General features: G+C 39.1%; 1 protein-coding gene across 1 annotated transcript; it reads right to left on the reverse strand.

Moving 5' to 3' along the window:
- Positions 1-397: 397 nt before the first annotated feature.
- On the reverse strand, positions 398-15,682 carry pnp4b (purine nucleoside phosphorylase 4b). The gene is made up of 6 exons (XM_027002578.2): positions 15,641-15,682; positions 15,286-15,458; positions 7,615-7,718; positions 2,258-2,433; positions 1,845-2,035; positions 398-734 (listed from the first exon to the last, which is right to left on the reverse strand). Exons 1-6 carry the CDS (start codon positions 15,661-15,663, stop codon positions 511-513), a joined length of 891 nt encoding a protein of 296 aa, XP_026858379.2. The 5' UTR covers positions 15,664-15,682; the 3' UTR covers positions 398-510.
- Positions 15,683-19,308: the final 3,626 nt, after the last annotated feature.

Raw genomic sequence — 19,308 nt, forward strand, 5'->3', positions numbered from 1 at the left:
GTACTCTTTCTCCCCTACAGTTTATCTGTCTTCCACTGTAACTGTGCTTGATACCATTTTAATGTAACATATAAATGGGACATGTAATATGATTAAAAATGCTGTGTGATATTGTAACATTGTCAGTATAACAAGTGGGACATGTAATATGATTACAAATGCTGTGTGATATTGTAACATTGTCAGTGTAACAAGTACAATTTTTAAAAATGTATTTACATTGGCAAACTTCAAATGGAACATGTCAGTATTTACAGTTTGGGATAAAAACTGACTCTTTGTGTGTGTGTGTGTGTGTGTGTGTGTGTGTGTGTGTATATATATATATATATATATATATATATATATATATATATATATATATATATATATATATATATATATATAAATCCCTGACAAGTAATTCCTTACTAGACCAACCTACCTCATGTGTGACCAACACCACATATGCTGTGACTGAAATCTGATATCTTTAGTCAGGTCTGCCATACATGGGTGGGTGAAACATGCCTAGTTGCTGTTGATACCCTCCACCTGGTGGGAGTGAGCAATGAAGGTGGTGAGCACCTTTTGCAGCATCTCCGCCCTCATTTTGCTGATCTGCAGCACCTCCTCGTGGTTGACCTTCTCTTCACGGCTGTAGTCCAAGGACACCTTGTTGGTGATAAGGGATAAGCCGAGGACATGCAGGCCACAGTGCTTGGCTACTGTCACCTCAGGGACCGTGCTCATACCTGTGAGGACATGGGGGTAAGGAGAGTATAGGTTGGAAGGGGGAGGGGCAAACAACTTTAATTAAATAGCAATTAGCTTTCTGGTGAAGACTACCCCATGGGACCAGGCACCACATTTATTGATAAGACAGAGGGCTTCTGGTTTACATTTTTAAGTCTTAATAAGTAGGAATGACTCCATGCTGAACTCCCAGCCAGCCAATGGTACAGAGGCAGTACATGCATTTGTATTGATCATTAAAGGCCTGGAAAGATCCATAACACCAACCTCATAGATCAAGCAGAGAAGGACATGAGGAAATGTTTTTAAAAGGAGCAACTAAGAAATCTAATTTGGGGATACAACTATGCTTTGCATACACAACGAACTAATGTTAACAATATGAATTCTACTTATGAGTGAATTTTTTTTCTCAAAACCTTCATCATACATTGTTTATTGGAGAGCACTGAACATGTGCAGCACTGATTCGGAACATGCTTGAGTTATTACTTAAGGCATCTTGTGACAGTGTATGAACAATACTGTTTAGTTTACTTACGAGATTGCTGTTATGTTTCCCCTATCTGTCAGTGTGGACAAGTCAGGTAACATGGTTACAGGTGATTTCAATGTATAGATTTGGTAGATTAGGGGTGGGTGCCATTTCGTTGCATGGTTGATCAGGAAAGGTATGTGGTAGGCAGGGAAGCTGGTTTATTATTTTCGTTTCTTTGGCACCGTCCACACCATCCATCCATACTTTATGGGCACTCACTAGAATTGTTTTTATGCTCTGAACTATGTGTTTTCGCCATTGATTTTACTGGTACAAGTAAATTGATTAATGCAGAGGTTACTGGTGTTGGTCTCATCCTTGACTATTTCTCACACACACACACACACACACACACACACACACACACACACACACACACACACACACCTCTTTGGCCTGTTACAGCCCTGTCAATTTTGCCAGCAACTGGGGGCATGTAACAGTCTAACATTTTTATTAAGGGCTAATTACAGTGGATGTATGTCAACTGTAAAGGCAAACAGGATATGCAATGACATTCTCTTATAGTTCAAAATGTACACAGGTATGTACACAGGTGCGTCTTCCTTACCTACGGAGTCACTACCTAGAACATGCAGCATCCGGGCCTCAGCGATTGTCTCAAAATTGGGCCCACTAACCATGCAATAAACACCCTCCCGCACAAAGTTGGAGTAGCCCAGCTCCATGCTGATGTCCAGGGCAAGCTTCCTCAGAACTTTATTGTAGGCGTCAGACATACATGGGAAGCGGATCCCAAACCTGAGGCAGACCCAGATTAATGTTTAATGTGAACAGCTTAAGTTCATTGAAATAATTCTATATTACATAGTTATATATTAATACTCTATTATGTTTAATTCATAATAGCAAAATGGTGATCTCGCAGTAGGGCTTAAACCACCTTTATGTGGATACATTTGTGCATTTAATGTTTCTGCAATGAGAAAAGACAGCACTCTATCTCTTTGTGTCTCTTCCTACCGTTCATCATTTGGCCCACACAGTGGATGCTGTCCTGCAAACCCCGGCAAGTTAATGTGGTCCTTGATGACCATAATGTCTCCCACTTTGAAGTCCTGACAGAGGCCTCCTGAGGCATTCGTTACTATAATAGTCTCCACTCCCATCAGCTTAAAGACCCGCACAGGAAACGTGACCTGGATAGAGCACCCACACAGAGGAAACAATCATTCAGCCCTGCCACACAATCTCAGTCATTCTAATCACTTATAGAGTGAATGCATTGGGACTGTGATGAGACCACATAGGGCGAGATTCGTAAAACTTGCTACATCATGCAAAGTGTGTAACATGGTATTTAATTCATATTTATAAAGTTACCATGGCAATACTGTGTCAACTTTCCACTGCACTATATTCACCTGTGCCCTGGGTAAAAGCCAATCAAAATCGACTTGTAGATAAGACTATGCATATTAAAGGCCCATGCCAAGAGTCAGATGACTGATTAACCCCACTCATGATATATATAACGCATATATAACTTTCACCAAGATGGGAACTGCATGGTTGTACTGAGCTGAGGGCAAATACTTCTTCTAAATTATGGCAGGGCAGCAAAATTGTATATGGCCCCAGTCTATATCTGTTTATGGTTTCTTTCTCTAACACTTACATTTCTTGTGGGAAAAGTTTGTGGCATTCTGAGCTCCTGCTCAAGCAAGTCACCTTCCTCTTCCTGTATTCCTACTTTTGCATATTCCAACATTTGCCATCATGATCATTTCAAACAGACCAAAATTATCCTTTTAAATAAAAATTTAAAGTTAACTAAATGGGTGTGTGTGTAGAATTTTGTTGATGACTTGCATGTGTGACCAAACATAGTTAGAGAAAAGATCATCCAATCCACATTGGATAGCTTATTACTGGATCATTTACTGTCAGACAGGTTCAGGTGGTATTTTTGCAGAGCAGTGTTCTAGTATGAATTGCTATTGTTATATGCAAATGAGGACAAAATGTATATATATCACATATATCAGGCAAATATGCCAGAAATCCAAATTTATGAATGAAGAAATGTGATACCATGTATAACATTAATTTGCTATTAATGTCACATTAAATCTGGCAGTAAGTTTTGTGAATTTGGCCCCATGATGCAGAAATTACTATTTCATTTAGGTATACAGTATAAGTTTTAATAGATTCACAGGGAGGTCAAGTGATATGAAATATGAATATTTAGGTGGACATACAAACAAACACACATGGTAGACAGAATATGAAATTCCTGTACTTAAACCCAAATCATATTGCCAGATCAATTCCCTTCCTACACATATCTGAGCTCCAAATCATGTCTTGTAAAGACCTACACACACAAGCAGTCGTCTCCTAGGAGTACCACATTTAAAGATTTAATCCTAACCATTATCTAACACACCTGCATAATATTTCAAATCTCTTCTGAATGTTAATTATCTGAGGGCTGTGTGTGAGAGAGAGATGGAGAGAGAGAGAGAGAGAGAGAGAGAGAAAGAAATAGATTGAGAAAGTGAGTGAATGAGAGACAGACAGGCACAAAAGACTATACAAAAGCTTGGTACTCTAGGACTAGGACTACCTTCACCTAACCTAAAGTCTGATAGTTGCCACCAGCAGCTATGAGTAGGTGTTAAAAGAAGCTTTAATCATTGTAAATTAGGTAAATGTAGGATTGTATACCAAAGACCAATGGGTGACACGGAAAGAATGACAGAATGAGAGAGGGGGAAGGGAGGGAGAGAGGAGAAAGAGAAGCAATGAATAATGATTAATGCACTCGAAGGCTCTATATAGCACAGCTCAATAGAGATGTCACTGTGTGTTAGCTGGAGAAGCTGAGGTACGGGGCCCGCCACCAATAGCACCACCATAATGGTTTACAAAATCTACTCCAAATCAATAAACTCTAAATTAAAGAACACACCTTCAGAGCTCTTTCAGGCTGGGCATTTTCACCATGCATCCCACACTAACCCCACTGACCTCCCATGGTATTTTCAATCAGCAGCTTTATTCTAGGAAATTTGGTAAGTGTGTATTTAGAAGAGTGCATAGTTGGAGTGTTCTCAAGTGAATTATCCTCTGAGTTGTACTTTGTATGCTAAAAAGTCTACATGTCATTGGCCAGCTGATGATTCAACGCTAGAACACTCGAATGAGAATAAGCCTATGAGAAGATTTAATGCTTACTGAATGTGGCATATTAATCATGAGTAGGCAATTATTTTAGTAGAATTAAGCTGAGAATAGGACTTTTAATATGTATGCAAAGTAATTAGAGAAAATGGATATATATGTGTGTGTGTGTCTGTGTGTGTGTGTCTGTGTGTGTATACGCATGTGTGTAGTTCATGTGTAAAAACACTTTCAGGTCCAAGGCTAAATTCCATTTGTGCTTGCTGTATTATTTACTCCTTGAGCAATTTGTCCATAGTAAAAAGTAATGTTCTTCACAAATCACTAGTTTTGCAGCTGTAAGAGCTGTACATAAGAAATCACCAGAAAGATATTCTTAAAAATACCTAAATGATAACATCTTAAAAATCAGCACTGAGCTGAGTAAAGGGATGTGAGTGAAACAGAAAACAGAAAAGCACACCACAGATGGTGATTGTGGAGAATTCGGTCATAAGCCAAGTGCTGCCGTGCCCGAGCTCTGGAGGACACTGCCCTATTAACACAGCTGAGTGCTTGGCTGTGATGTGAAAGGGACTGTGGGTTTGAACCCCATTCCTGACCAACTCTCCTTACCCACACTCTTTGTTTTCTTCTGTCTCTGTAGATCACTGTTTATGCAACAATACCTAACCTGCAGAGGTAATGACAGAATTGGACAACACTGTTTGTTTCAGCTGTGTAGCCCTGACTGCAAATGAAAAATGGGGTCAGTGGAGGCTAGGCAAGCTGCTATCCAACTAACCCCAGCAGCACATCTCTCCCCAACAAAGACATCACTTAAAATAAAGTACAAGGCATGTGTGTTTCCACAATGTGGGTCTATATAATGGCCTATCTGCACGCAGTGGGTAGAATGATAAACTGTAAATGAGACAACTTACATGGATAACACTTCCTTATTAATTCTGAGCACAGAGGGTAAATTACAAAAATGTTTAAAGCCAATGAACACAGCTGGGGGTGTCTTCTAGTCTGACCACTCACTCGCCTAAATATCTTCCAGTCTGATCATTCACTCATCTAAATACAGCAAAAGTGGAACAGAATTGTGTCTGTCAGATCTAGAATGTCCTAATGATTTTATGTTGTTATCAGTGTTTATGGTAAAGATTATGACAATGATTCATCAAAGCTGTGCAATGCATTCTGAAGCACTTTTAGCATGAATTGTTTCTGGGTGCTTGTGTCAGATTAGTGGTCTCGCAAACCTTTTCTCATATAATCAACTGCACTTTCCTTTATAGAAGTTTCACCAACGCTTTAAATGCACTATTGAGTTGTGTAGATGTATATCCATATATATGGATCAGCTTTCATAACTGTGGCAACCAAGTACAAGTACTGGCCTTAGTCTCTAATAAGAGGCTAATTAGAGAGGGTGTATTAAAGAATTAAGAAATTTTAGACATAGATTCAGAAGTAGTTGCTAGGAGCATATGATGACCATTGCACACCACCCAGTGATTATGCTCAGTGTTAATTCACCATTGTTTTCTCCGTGTTTTTAACATAATGAAACTGTATCTAAATTTCTGAGTCTCATCAGTCTCAGCATTTGTTCCGTGATAACATTTTGCCTCACTCTTTTCAGCACCACAGTATGTAATAGTGCTTCAAGCTGAAGGTATTTACCATAATGGTCAATTGAAAAGCAAAGACTGAATAGGCCAGGCGACTGATAGATTTAATGCCTTAGCCTTCCATTAAGAGTGAAGTGCTCTTGTCCAACTTCAGAAGCACATGGTGCCTGTGGTGTCTGATTGTAATGCCTTGTGTCATGCTGTCAGAAATGCAATTACTATGGCAGTTTTAGCACAGTGCTGAAGGATGTACATTCCTCAGCAGTTTAATGAAAAGCAGATCCTTGGCACCTTTTATGACAGATAAATGATTCTCCTGGACAGGTGTAAATTCCAGTTCTCACCTGTCAGACAACACATGGTAAGCAGGCCTAGGATTCAAAGAATGCATCCTGTAAATCTCAGCTGTGATAGAAATCAGAATGCAGAAGAACATAGATCTCACTGCCACTAAATACAAACTGAAAATTAAACCAATGAGGCTAACATTTTAAACTATTACTCAACTGAATATTCAATATTATATAACTGGAGCAGAGGGTGGGTCCTCAATAGTCTGAAAGCAATTGTACAACTAATTGTTAATATTCTCATTTTGGTTTTCTGTTGTAAATGTGGATTTTGAACGTTTATGCTGATATCTTGCCATGTTCATCATACTTTAGTGTGCATGAGGAGGTGGAGTATATTTATTTTGAGTGTCAGAAACTCCATTACCCAAGTCTCTGTTTAGCCACTGTGGTTTGTGACTGCGAAAGATAAAAGTTAATGATCCATACAGGAATTACCAGTTCCATTATGTTGTATGGACAGAAATCCTTTTCCACTAATTCATAAGGCCTTGCTTTAAAAAGTGTATCCTACAGGGATAAACGCTCCCTCTACCTGCATTTCATTACAAGCAGTGGGGAAAAAAGTGCCAGTAATTCCCGTATTCACCTGTTGGTTTGTATATTGTCCAGTAGCAGCAGATCATTTAGATGCTAAGAGATATCACTAATGCTCACAATATAATGGGAGTGAGGTGGGGGGCGAACACATGTGCAAAGTACCAGCGACTTGGACTTGAGAATGAGCAGAATCCAAAACAGGGGAAGACATAGCAAAAATGATAGACAGGACAATGTAAATAAATGACTAGTTTAATAACAAACACCAGGAACAAACCAAAAAGATAAGAGGACAAGTCAGGCCTGGAGTGAGGGTGAAATCTTTATCTGTAAGGATTATTATGAGAAAAAAGTAGACACTGACAGTAAGAATAATGTGAAACTTTCCTGATGTGTGAAACCACTTTTTTGGGCATTTTGGTCTATAGTTAAGTAATTGGAAATAGCTAATGTGGCTAGCTCAGTGGTTAAGGTACTTGACTTGTAGGTTGCTGCTTCAAGCCCCACCACTGCCAAGTTGCCACTGTTGGGCCACTAAGCTGAGCCCTTAATGCTCAATTACTCAATTGCTTTGGATACGTCAACTAAATGCTGTAAATGTAAACATATAAAGAACAGGAAAACTGCTCTAGTGGACATTAGGACAATGAGACATGGTATTACATCAGTCTTAACTCACCTGGCACAGTGAGTAACCCTCATATAGATGGAATCTTCCCTGCATGAAGACACAAGACTTGTCTTTCACATAGCCAAACACAAGGCGCCCGTCATGGCCAGGAACTACACAGAAGAAAGAGACACAGAACTGCTTGTTACTCTTTGGGCTATGCAGGTACCAACACCTGTCCAATGAGTGCTGACATCACTGCAAATGCTCAGTGCATCTCAGAGTGCCATATGATGTTATCATATATCCTGAAACTACATAAGAAGTGCTAGAACTTCTGATCACTGTTAAGCAAACCTTTTGTTTGTTTGCATTATTGGAAGAAAGTTAAGGAGACCTACGCAGGTGTCATGGAGAGATTTTTCTCTTCTCCAGTTTAGGTTCAGGACAAATGAAGTACACAGCACAGCAAGTATATTAAAAATCTATAGTAAAGTTTATTACAAAGAATCCATTATTTGTAACAAGTAACAGTTCAGTCTCGAGAAAAAAAGATAAAAGCTACTATTTAGTTGTATGTGTTAATCTTAATCTTAAATACCCAAAAAGTTTGCAGAGGAGGAACCTTCTCACTATGTATGATTGGCTTGCTAGAATTCTCTTACTCACAGTCTCTCCATGGGCTCCCAACTGGTCAGCTGCCTGATGAAGCTACAGTAGATAGGACTTTTGTATTGGGCCAAACCGACCTCAGTAATGTCTTTGCTTTCCTCCCTTGTCAGCATTATGCATATTGCTCTTAGATATGTGGTGTAATTTTGATATGAGTGGGATCTATAAGTTTCATTGTTTCTTTCTTACATCTTGGAATATGTTTACCTGATTTCTCCCTGATAGCAAAGGGCACAGCTCAGCACAATCCCAGTGCCCAAGGCCACCTGTACTCACACATGCATAGTCAAGTTTGGTGTTGTAAAGGCCCGGGTGCCACAGGGCAAGGAACAGGATGTACAGAATTGCTCGACAGAGACAGACATTTATTGACGAACACTGAAGACGACATCGGCACTCACCAGTAACACAAGTGGTGAACACAAACACAGGCATTGAGATGGTGAAGAGAGGCACTAATGTGAATATGAACATGAACATGAACAACAACAGTGAACAATGAATTACAATAACACGCACTTTGACAAGGGTTTAAATACCTACAAACATGACAAGATTAAACCGATGCAGGTGTGTGCATAACATAGGCATGGTTACAAACACACAGTTAACGCGGAACTCCCACTGCACGTGGTGGGCCATACCATACGACTAGTGGAAGGGGAGCTTTCCGTGACCGGTGTTCCCTCTCATGTCACATAATGAAAAATAGAAATAGATTTTTATATTTGTCATGGGGGGTCGGCCTCTCCGCAGGGGAACCATGGCCACTCGCCGTGATACCCACGGTAAACACCTACCTCGTTCCCAATCACCTGCCTACTAACCCAGTGCACCTGTTCTTTGTCCCTCCCGTCACCTATTTCAACCCTATTTTAAGATAGAAGTTTCTTTTAAGTGCAATATTTAACATAAAACTACTAAGTTCTGCAAACAGCCCAATAATGGACAATATAAAACATTTATAAGAAAATCCCCACCAGCCTACAAAACCAAACTGTCACCATAATTGTAACACCAAAGAGCAAGGTTATCAAGACACACAGAGGAGGCAGACAGAGGAGGTGTGCACAGTGTGGGGGCCATATGAGGACCTTCAGATTATGCTGACCCCTGTGTGAGGGACCCCAGAAATGTGTGAAGCATGTTGGGCAACCTAGGATGGGAGAAGTATGGTTGGAGGATGCACGAGAGACGCCTATGTGCATGGAGTACACAATTTCCAGTTGGGGTGTGCTGTCACTACGGTTGAGTATGAGCGCTCACTGCCATACTAACAAGACTAATAAGAACACTGCCACAAAAGGTAATAGAGTATGTAACTTACAATAGAGTGAAGAACCTGGTGTGTTGCCAATTGCATTTTGTCAAGGAAACCTCTAAGGTAAATTGCTCTGATAAACAAATAAACTGTATTTTTCAGTACAAAATGATACATCAAGTAACCAACACCTTTGAATGCCATCCAACAAAGTCAAGAGAACTCATTTCAATGTGTACGGCTAGTGCTAAAGATGATTTAAGGCCCAATAATAAAACAGGTTTTTAATTTAACTCCTCTATGTGCTACAAATTCTTAGTTTGTGCTATTGGACTCTTTAGTTTTGTCAACCTTATCCTTCTTTAAAGTGACTGCCATAATGTTTTCTGAAATTCCGGTCACACAGTAGCTTCAAAACAATTTGCAACAATGTCATGTCACGTGACCCAAATACTGCATGCTGAATGGATTTCTCTGGTTATGTTCAAGAACCGTACTGTGGTTTGAGGTTTTCTGCTGTAAAACGTGAACTTTTAATGTCTTGACAATGGACAATTGTGCTTTGTGTTAATAACTTGGAAGCCAGCTTTTTTTTTTTTTTTTTTTTTTTTTTTTTTGCAAATGAACTCTTCATATATTTCTTAGTCCTGTGTCTCCTCTTGGTTCAAACCAATATACTTGTGTGTTATGACTCAAGTCTGGTCAAAGTAGATACATTGACAGATTAGATTAATCTTTCTTGAATGACACTGTGAGGCCTATGGCTTTACACTTAGTGTTGGTACTGATTTTACATAATATGTTCCTTCCAAGAATGTTATCTGGCGATGCTTGTGCATACAAGAGAAGTGCCATTATTGTTTGACCCGTAATTACCAGTACATGTGATTCAGTGAAATGGGCAGTTTGAGAAGTCCCGAGAAGCCAGTTGATTGTATAAATTTAGAAGAAACCTCTACAGTTTGTATAAGCTTGTTTATGCAGAAGTAAGAACCTAGCTTCAATGAGACACAAATATACACACACACCCCAGGAATACAGCCAGTCAGCAGAGAATACATACACTCTCTCACATACACATCCTAAGAATGCAAAACAGACCATTAAGCTGGCCATGTCACATATACAGATATGACCAGCACAGAAAAAAAAAAAAACCCTTCACTAATTCACAGTGATTAATGCAAAAAGTCCAAAAAAAAAGCCACAGACTAACACAACATTGTTTAGAATACACCCATTAACAATTCAATAGTACAATTACTAAGTGTAGTTAGAACATTTTTATGCTCATACATTCACTTTCACATATCCTCATACAACCAGATGTGAATCTAATTTTTAGCTACTTTACAACCCAAACAGTACAACAACCATCTAACACAACACAATGACAAACATTTAAAACAGCACACAAAAACACAAGACCTTTATTGCAGAGAATACTAATTCTACCCACTACAAAACCTGAATAAAGCCTCTATTGGAGCAGAAACTATTGACCTCCCAAAGGTTCTCAGAGGTCAGGAAATTTAAACCACCTGATTTTGTATGCTTAAGACTTTTCGCAGTAAATCATGGAACTATCTTCCGATCTTAAAAAGCACAGAATTATTTTGTTTTGTTTTAAACTGTGGGTTTGATGCCAGGGATTTTCTCAATATATACATAGACAAAACAAAATTTAACCCACTGGGTGAATCCACATGCCTTTACTGGAGTTAACTCTCTTGAACTACCAATGGATTAATGGCTATACACACCTGATTTCAGAGCACTATTCACAGACCAGTCACCAAACCAATAACATTTTTCACCTTGTCTGTGTCATGTACGTCACCTGTCCTCAGATCAGGAGAATGTCACCATGCTTTAAAGCTTCAATATGTAAGTATACCAGCAGACTGCAGTGACATGGGAGGCAGGCTCACCTAATGCAGAATTTTTTTAAAAAGGCTCTGCTCACCTATTTCTATGTTGGCCTGTCAATTTCACAGCAGCACACCATCCACCCATAATGAGGTCTTGCTTTACCCTGGCTAGCTTGCCAATTTGTCACAGAGAGATTTTTCTCTTCTCTAGTTTAGGATCAAGACAAGTGAAGAACACAGCACAGCAAGTATTTATTTAAAAAAAAAATCTATAGTTAAGTTTATTACAAAGAATCTATTCTCTGTAACAAGGAACAGTTCAGCCTTGAGAAGAAAAGCAAGCATTTAGCTGTTTATGTTGATCTTAAAAGTTTGTGTTAATCTTAAAAGGTGGCAGAGGGGGAACCTTCTCACTATGTCTGATTGGCTTGCTAGAATTCTCTCTTGCTCACAGTTTCTGTGTCAGCATTATGCATATTGCTCTTAGATATGTACTGTAAATTTGATATGAGTTGGATCTCAAAGTTTCATTGGCTCTTTCTTGTGTCTTGGAATATGTTTACATGATTTCTCCCTAATAGCAAAGGGCACAGCTCAGCACAATCCCAGTGCCCAAGGCTGCCTGTACACACACATGCATAGCTCTTTTGGCGTTCCCTCTCAAGTCACATTATGAAGCATAGAAATAGATTTTTAGATTGTATAAGTATGTAATATGAAAGTAGAAATTTATATTCTGGTTATTATTGCACAGATGAAAGCCAGAGATAGTCTATTCGGCTGCTATAGTAAAACGCCACTTTAACGGTATGCTTGGACTAACTCAGCTAGTTACTGTGACTGGTTTAATCTGCAGCCTTCGTGCTGTAGATCTGCGATCTGTTCTTTGCAGCATATGTACACAGAGCTTCTCGGCATTGTTTCACATTTGCCAAGCTTTAAAAAGCCCAGAGTATAATTAATCTGAAACAATGCGCACAACGCACGTTTCATTAAAAGGTGGTGCAGTTTACCCTTTACTTACTCGCATTGCTTGCTCTTTATTAACAGAACTTGCGTCCCGTTTCCCCTGAGCTCTGCAACTCGCAGCATTCTGATGACAACGCAGTAGAACACCCAGCCAATCGCCAATGTTTCAGACAATCTTCATCACCGAACTATTAACTCCCACCGGTTACCAATTTAATGTGTCTATTTAAACCTGCCCTAACCATAATATACTTTGCGTAGTATTGCCGATTGATCCTTCCGTGCATACAGAGCGTTATTTCCAGTTGTCTTATTGTATTACTGATATTTTTCCGATTATGCGCTTCTGTGATTTGTCTCCCTTATTATGCTGTCTTTCTGGATTTCGACCTGGACTGTTTATACCCTGTTTGTGATGCTCTCTGGCTCTGTTACCTTTATGATTCTGGTTCTGACCCTTGCCTGTATTTTGACTACCATGTTGGATTATCCTTTATCGATTAAAACCACGTCTCATTTTAACTGCGAGCGTCTGGCCTTTTCTGAATTATAGTTCTATGTAACTAAATACACAGACAATTGCTTTAGTTGTGTTTAAGACTAGATTTTATGTATTAAAAAATGTTTCATTTGTTCACGCGTTGTTTATCATATCACTCAAAGCCACTAATGCTTCTAAAAATAATTTACTTCCTTCAGAAACCTTAGGGGACTGATTACTTCAGACTGATTGGTTATATATAGTTTTGAGACCTGACACCTACACAACTGTTAGCAGTTGGAACCAGCCGGACTTGCATATAAGGTTCCAGTCAAATTGAACCTACTGCTCAGACAATGGCCTGTATATGGATTATGCTGCAATTTCAGAGGCAATAAATGACTGTGTAAAGCACTATGCTGTGTAACAACCTTATGCGACCCTGGCCCAAACAAGACATTAGAACCTTGTGTTCTAGAATGATCAGTACTCAGTATATATATCTCAGTAGCCTACATTGCATGTCACATAGAGTTGTGTATGACTGAGCACACAGATGTACAGATACAGTTTCAGGCACCTAAATAGAGCATGCAACCCCTCCTATCCTTAAGACTCTTGTACAAAAACACAGTTTTATGTGTTGCCCTCAGACTAACATGACAAGACATATGAATAATGATGAGTTGGTATACTGTGGCCTGAAGCTGTCTGTCTGACAAAGTACCTGCTACTGTGCGACATTTACACTTTGCTATTCACCACTCACAGACACCAGTGAGCGTTTCCTAGAGCAAAAGCATATCCATCTAATGACACGTTACTCAGCAGAAATTGGCATACACCAACCAGAAAGAAAAAGCAAGTAGACACTGTATTTGTTTATGACCACTGCTGTCATAAACCTTTTTTGGCAGTGCATTAATAAATGACTAGCAGCTCCACTACTTGGCATTTTTGTTTTATTCATTCAGTTAAAAGTATGAAAAATATTTAAAAGTATGACTCACACACTCATGCTTACTGCCAATGTCCACAATAAACATCACTGCAAAAATCAACAGCATGTTGAAGATTTTAGTGAATCTGCTATGTATTAAACCTGCATCTTAGAAAAAAAAACACATTTGAATGACATGCAAGAAATGGAGGGCAGTTAATTGCTATAGTCAGGGCATATTTGAATACTGGATCACATTGGCCATGCATGGCCAGCTGCAGTCTATACAAATATAACCTTGAATTCTGCTTGCCAGGATTTGCTCAGCCTTCAGATATGCTGTGTAATGCCATAGCAGGTGAATAGTCGTGCCTGCTTCCCCAGCAGCTGCATTTCTAGTGTGAGCGCTGATGGATAGGCTGAAGAAAACTGGGGGGTGGGGGGAGGGGGAATAACTTACAATTAATTTTTTAAAAAGGTCCCAAATAAATGAGTATATTAGCATTTTAATCAGCACTAACTTGTTATTTAACAATTTCAGATTGGCAAAACAATTGCAATAATGAGAAGTTTTACTATTTAAAACAAATGATGTAAAATCCAAACAGCCCTTTGTTAAATAACCTTGATCTTCACTCTCAGGTCAACTTTATAGGTTCAAAATTGACAGTAATTATAGTGAAATGTATTACTAAAATACAGCTCAAAAGATATATTGTTTACATATGTATCAAAGTCATTATCACAGGGCCCTCTATAGGCCTCTATTAAAGTAAATCTACTAGTGAATCACTAGACTATATCATACTTAATAGATCAATTTTCCCCAAGTGCTTTTCCCTTTATTTGAACTATTCATTAGACATAGTGAACCTCTTTTAGTGATCCATTATTTAATTAATGCTAAAATGAAGCAGGCACACATGTGCATGCAAGCATGCAACACGCGCACACACAGACACACACACACACAGACACACACGCACACAAAAACAGGTGGCACAAATATCATTTGGTGCATTTGAACACTTATCAAGATTATTCTCTTCACGACATAAATATTTAAATATGTCCAAGATATCATAATAAGAACCCCCTCTGGCAGATATTATGGACTATTTTTACCAAAGTCATTATATTTTATTCATGGGCAGTAGTTATTCATTCTCATGAATTCACAATTCATTTTACAAGGAGCTGGGCACAATTTGTTAACCACACAGCACAGCAAAGGGCAGACACAGCCTTCTGCAGTGTCTGAGCTTCTACAACCTACTCACACGCTGCCTGCTGACAGCTTTACATTGTGAATACAATTTCTTTACTTTCACATGTGATTAATAATTGTGACATAAAACATCAGTTCCATCCAGTGCATTTTATTATCACTGCCATCTGAAATCCAGAAAGCATTGGAATACACTTGATTTTAGACTGCTCCCTTTATCATCAGTCAATAATTACTCAGAATTGCATTTCAAAAAGGGCTGATGACCAAAAATGAATTGGGGCTGCAGCCCTTATGTGTCTCAGTGGCCACACTCACCTGTGCTCACAGGGAAACTGGGGATGTCCTCATAATGGAAGACCTGCTTGTTAGAGACACTCTCTGCAAGAAGGCTGAGTCCTGAGCCACACACTACTGCTATTTTGGGCCTGTGTCTAGTCCTGCTTAAAAGCCACTCTGTGGTGAGCTTGCACTCATCAAATGAGCAGCAACTGAATTGACAGAAGAGAGAGTGTAGCCAAAGTCAGGACAGAACATTACTATACATTGACCAATTTGACTGTGTATACTGTATACACACAGTATACATCATCTAAAATAAAACTGACACTTTGACAATAAAACAATTACACAGATACACAGAAATGTAAAATAAATCGAAGTTGAGCTTTACCATGGGTTTTCTCTGCTGTGCATGACTTCAAGCTGTGGAAGAGACATACAAAGTGCTTGGGAATAAGAGAGTTGGATCTTGTTACAATATATAACACACACACACACACACACACACACACACACGCACACACACACACACACACACTCTCTCTCTCTCTCTCTCTCTCTCACACACACACACACACACACACACACGCACACACACACACACACACACACACACTCTCTCTCTCTCTCTCTCTCTCTCTCTCTCTCACACACACACACACACACACACACACACACACACACACACACACACAATGAGAGATAGAAAGAGAGAGAGACATGGAGACAGAGAATACAATAAAGCCACTCAAGCGTCTGCCTGATGTCTTCCCATTGGCTGTCTGTGTGGTGGGAGTGGATGTTTGTATAGTTTTTCATGAAATTTGTTGGAACTGTCCTTGCTTTTTTACCTGTGACATGTTTTTGTGTACCTTGCTAATAACTGACAAACTGATAAGCAATGTAAATTTCAATCATGTAATATTCTGTCTTTTAAGACAGTATGTACTGTCTATACTGTTTAAATTAAGATGTAATTGTTTTTCCTGGGCTGGCTGGTCTATGCATAGTCACTTCTTGTAAGTGCAGGCTGTGATTACATAGTCAGAAAGATCCATTTTTAGATTGTTTTTCTAACACACGGATTTAATCCACTTAGAGATCACAGAAAAGACATTGCAGAGAACTATAAAAGTATATAAAATTGTCAGATCAGGAAAATGAAGAGATTGTTTGTGTAGGGATGGACATATAAAGTTCAGTTAGCCCCTCCACACATGGCTTGGCAACAAACCAGGCTGGCCTTCTTCCATGAAGGATCAATAACCTTCCCAGCAAAACTAATTCGTTTGATTCAAGAAAGAGATTTAAAAAGATAGTAAAAGTGTTTTTGTAATTTTGACCATAAGATTTCTTTGACCACATAACTAAAGACTTAGACACCATAAAATAAAGAAAAGGGTTAACTCTGGCTTTTATGGCTTTAAATATGGCAGTTTTGTATTATATACATCAACCTACAGAGATATGAGCCAGTAGCTATCCAGTAGCTACTGTATGGTACTGTAAATTGAGCTAATGACTGCCAATTAGCACTGTACAAAATGCTCAAGGATTAACATAGGCTTGCTATGCACTGGCCATTACAGGATGTAATTACCCCTTTGGGGAATGCCTGCAGCAGGAGCCTAAAAGACACTGGAAATACCAGTTCTATTATTTGCGTGCATTATTTGTGAATTTTAAGTATTCAGATGTTACTGCATGCACCAATAACTAGCATGTCCATTTGTTTACTGACATCATAAGTGCTTATGCCCAGCTGTGTGAACTAGCTAGCATAATGCTATAGATTTCTGTAATATTAATGCACTATTATTTCCTTAATGTATGTGAACAATTTGAATTTCCCAATGGAGTGAGCATTGCTCATGTGATGGATGATATAGGCTGATATAGGAATGCATAGTAATATTACCCAAGTTGAGTGGTAATATACTTAGTACTGTGTAATGCTGTTGTTTTTGCATTATGGTGATGCTGTAATTTTCACCACTAGCAGTTTAGAGTAGTACAATTTGGGCTCAAATTGAATGTGGTGAATTATAAATGTTGGTTTTATAAGCTATTATTTTACTTAAATACCTTTTCTCACTTGTACATTCAGTGCTAACCCTTAAGGTGCAAAATTTGGACAATAAATTTGACTTGACTGATCAATTACATTTCGAGGAATTGGAGAACTGCTTAAATTATATTTTTCAACTTTCTCTTAAAACTCTTAAAATGATCCCTTTAGAAATATTTTGGCCTCATTTATCTGTGAACCTTTAGATTTGGCACCATTTCAAGGTGCAATGACAATTGAATGAGCAGACCCTTTCTGCTTCAGCCTGGGTGCTGGTCTCAGCCATGGGGACTTACAGAGCTCAGCACTGGGCCTAAAGGAGCCATATCACTTCCCCTTTCAAAGCTAATTTTCTGCAGCCAAGAGATGGACTGCCTGGATCAGCATTGGAGAGGCATAAATTTATCTGTGTATGCCTATGGGAATACAAGTCCACCTGCCACAGTTGCACCTGAGATGCATACAGAAAGGACACTAGTACTCTGCTGTTAGAATAAGATGGAGGACAAAATAATTCCTCCCAAAGATTTGAAGATTACAGCAAGGCAGCACACACATGCACTGAATTTCTCATTTCTTTTCAGGCATCAAGTACATTTTAATGGTGGCAGCCATTTAACTTTTTTGTAGAGCAATAATTTTTTCCCCTTTTTTTTCTGCCTCTTTAGCGTTCATGTCTGTCAAATTTTGATCAAAGTTGGATCCACATGGTCTGTTGTATCAAACTCACACACAAATACATACATACACACACACGCACACACACACACACACACACACACACACACACACACACACACACACACACACACACACACACACACACACACACACACACACACACACACACACATTCTAGGTTCCTGACTAAAAGGGAACAGAGGTAAAGGGATAAGTAGTATCCCTGGAGTCCAAGGTAAGACCTGTTAATGAGCAACTAAACTTGACTTAAAGTTTTGTAACAGTGATAGCATGGCCTCCATGTCTACTGCAGTCCGACAAGCATTTGCTTCTGATTTCTTCTCTAGTTGGGTTTGGTAAAATGGGGATCATTTAGCTTTGTGACGTTTTTTGTGTGATGAGCAGATTTAGATAAGGTGGCATCTGATTACCTAATGTTAGAGAGCAGATGTTTCACTTGTGTCTTTAGTTGCTTACCGGCATGTATGGGTTGGGGGGAACAGGGGAGGTGTTTACTGTTACATCTTCCACAAGAACACAATACTCTAAGGACTACAATACTCATAAACTTCTTGTTCGTTCCAAGTCACCTGATTTTTAGTAGCACCTGTGTCTTGTTTTCCCTGATATATTTCCCTATATAAGACAATACTGTTCATTCAATCGTTGCATAGTCTCTTTTGCCTAGCCTTTCAATTTAGAGCTGTTGTATCAACTAATTCTATTCTGTCTTCTTAGGTATTTTGACTTTTGTTATTTTAGATATTTTTGCTATCTTAGATATTTTGACTATTTTTGGATAATACAACTTTATTTTAGTATTTGAACTCTGCCCATTTTGACTACATCTTTGGATACCCCTGTGCAATTAAAGTATGCCTGTTTTACTGCAGTTGACTCCATCACTGTGCCACAATATCTGAAAGAAGGCTTCACCTTCACATGTAGTCGGCAGGTTTTGGATTAATAATGGATTAATGGATTAATTTTGGCAGCTCATGACCAGCCGTTAAACCAGCATCTCTGAGCAACATGGTGGAGGAACTATCCTTACAGACCCAGCAACTTGCAGCTTTAGTTCCTTCTGTAATGGAACTCCCCCATCGCTTAGCATCTTTAACCTCCAGCAAGTTGAGGACTCCAAAGTCAGTCATGCTTCCTCCATCTACCACTAATGTCTCTCCCCTTTGTCTGGCTTCGGTATGGACCGAAGATGGTGAGATGACCAGAGACTACGATCTCTTCACTAGTCAATTTGGGGCCATATTTAATCACCCCTTAGAGGGCAAGGCAAGTAGGGAGATGCTGTT

This window comes from Electrophorus electricus, chromosome 10 (assembly GCF_013358815.1).
Source record: "Electrophorus electricus isolate fEleEle1 chromosome 10, fEleEle1.pri, whole genome shotgun sequence".
Taxonomy (NCBI): Eukaryota; Metazoa; Chordata; class Actinopteri; order Gymnotiformes; family Gymnotidae; genus Electrophorus; species Electrophorus electricus.

Bases quoted from the DNA above. Each gene is read 5' to 3' on its own strand.
- pnp4b (XM_027002578.2), bottom strand. From the start codon at position 15,663: ATGCACAGCAGAGAAAACCCATG. The intron at 7,719-15,285 runs GTGAGTGTGGCC...TCTTCTGTGTAG, and splicing joins CAGTTTCCCTGTGAGCACAG to TTCCTGGCCATGACGGGCGC. The intron at 2,036-2,257 runs GTAGGAAGAGAC...GGTCTGCCTCAG, and splicing joins TGTGGGCCAAATGATGAACG to GTTTGGGATCCGCTTCCCAT.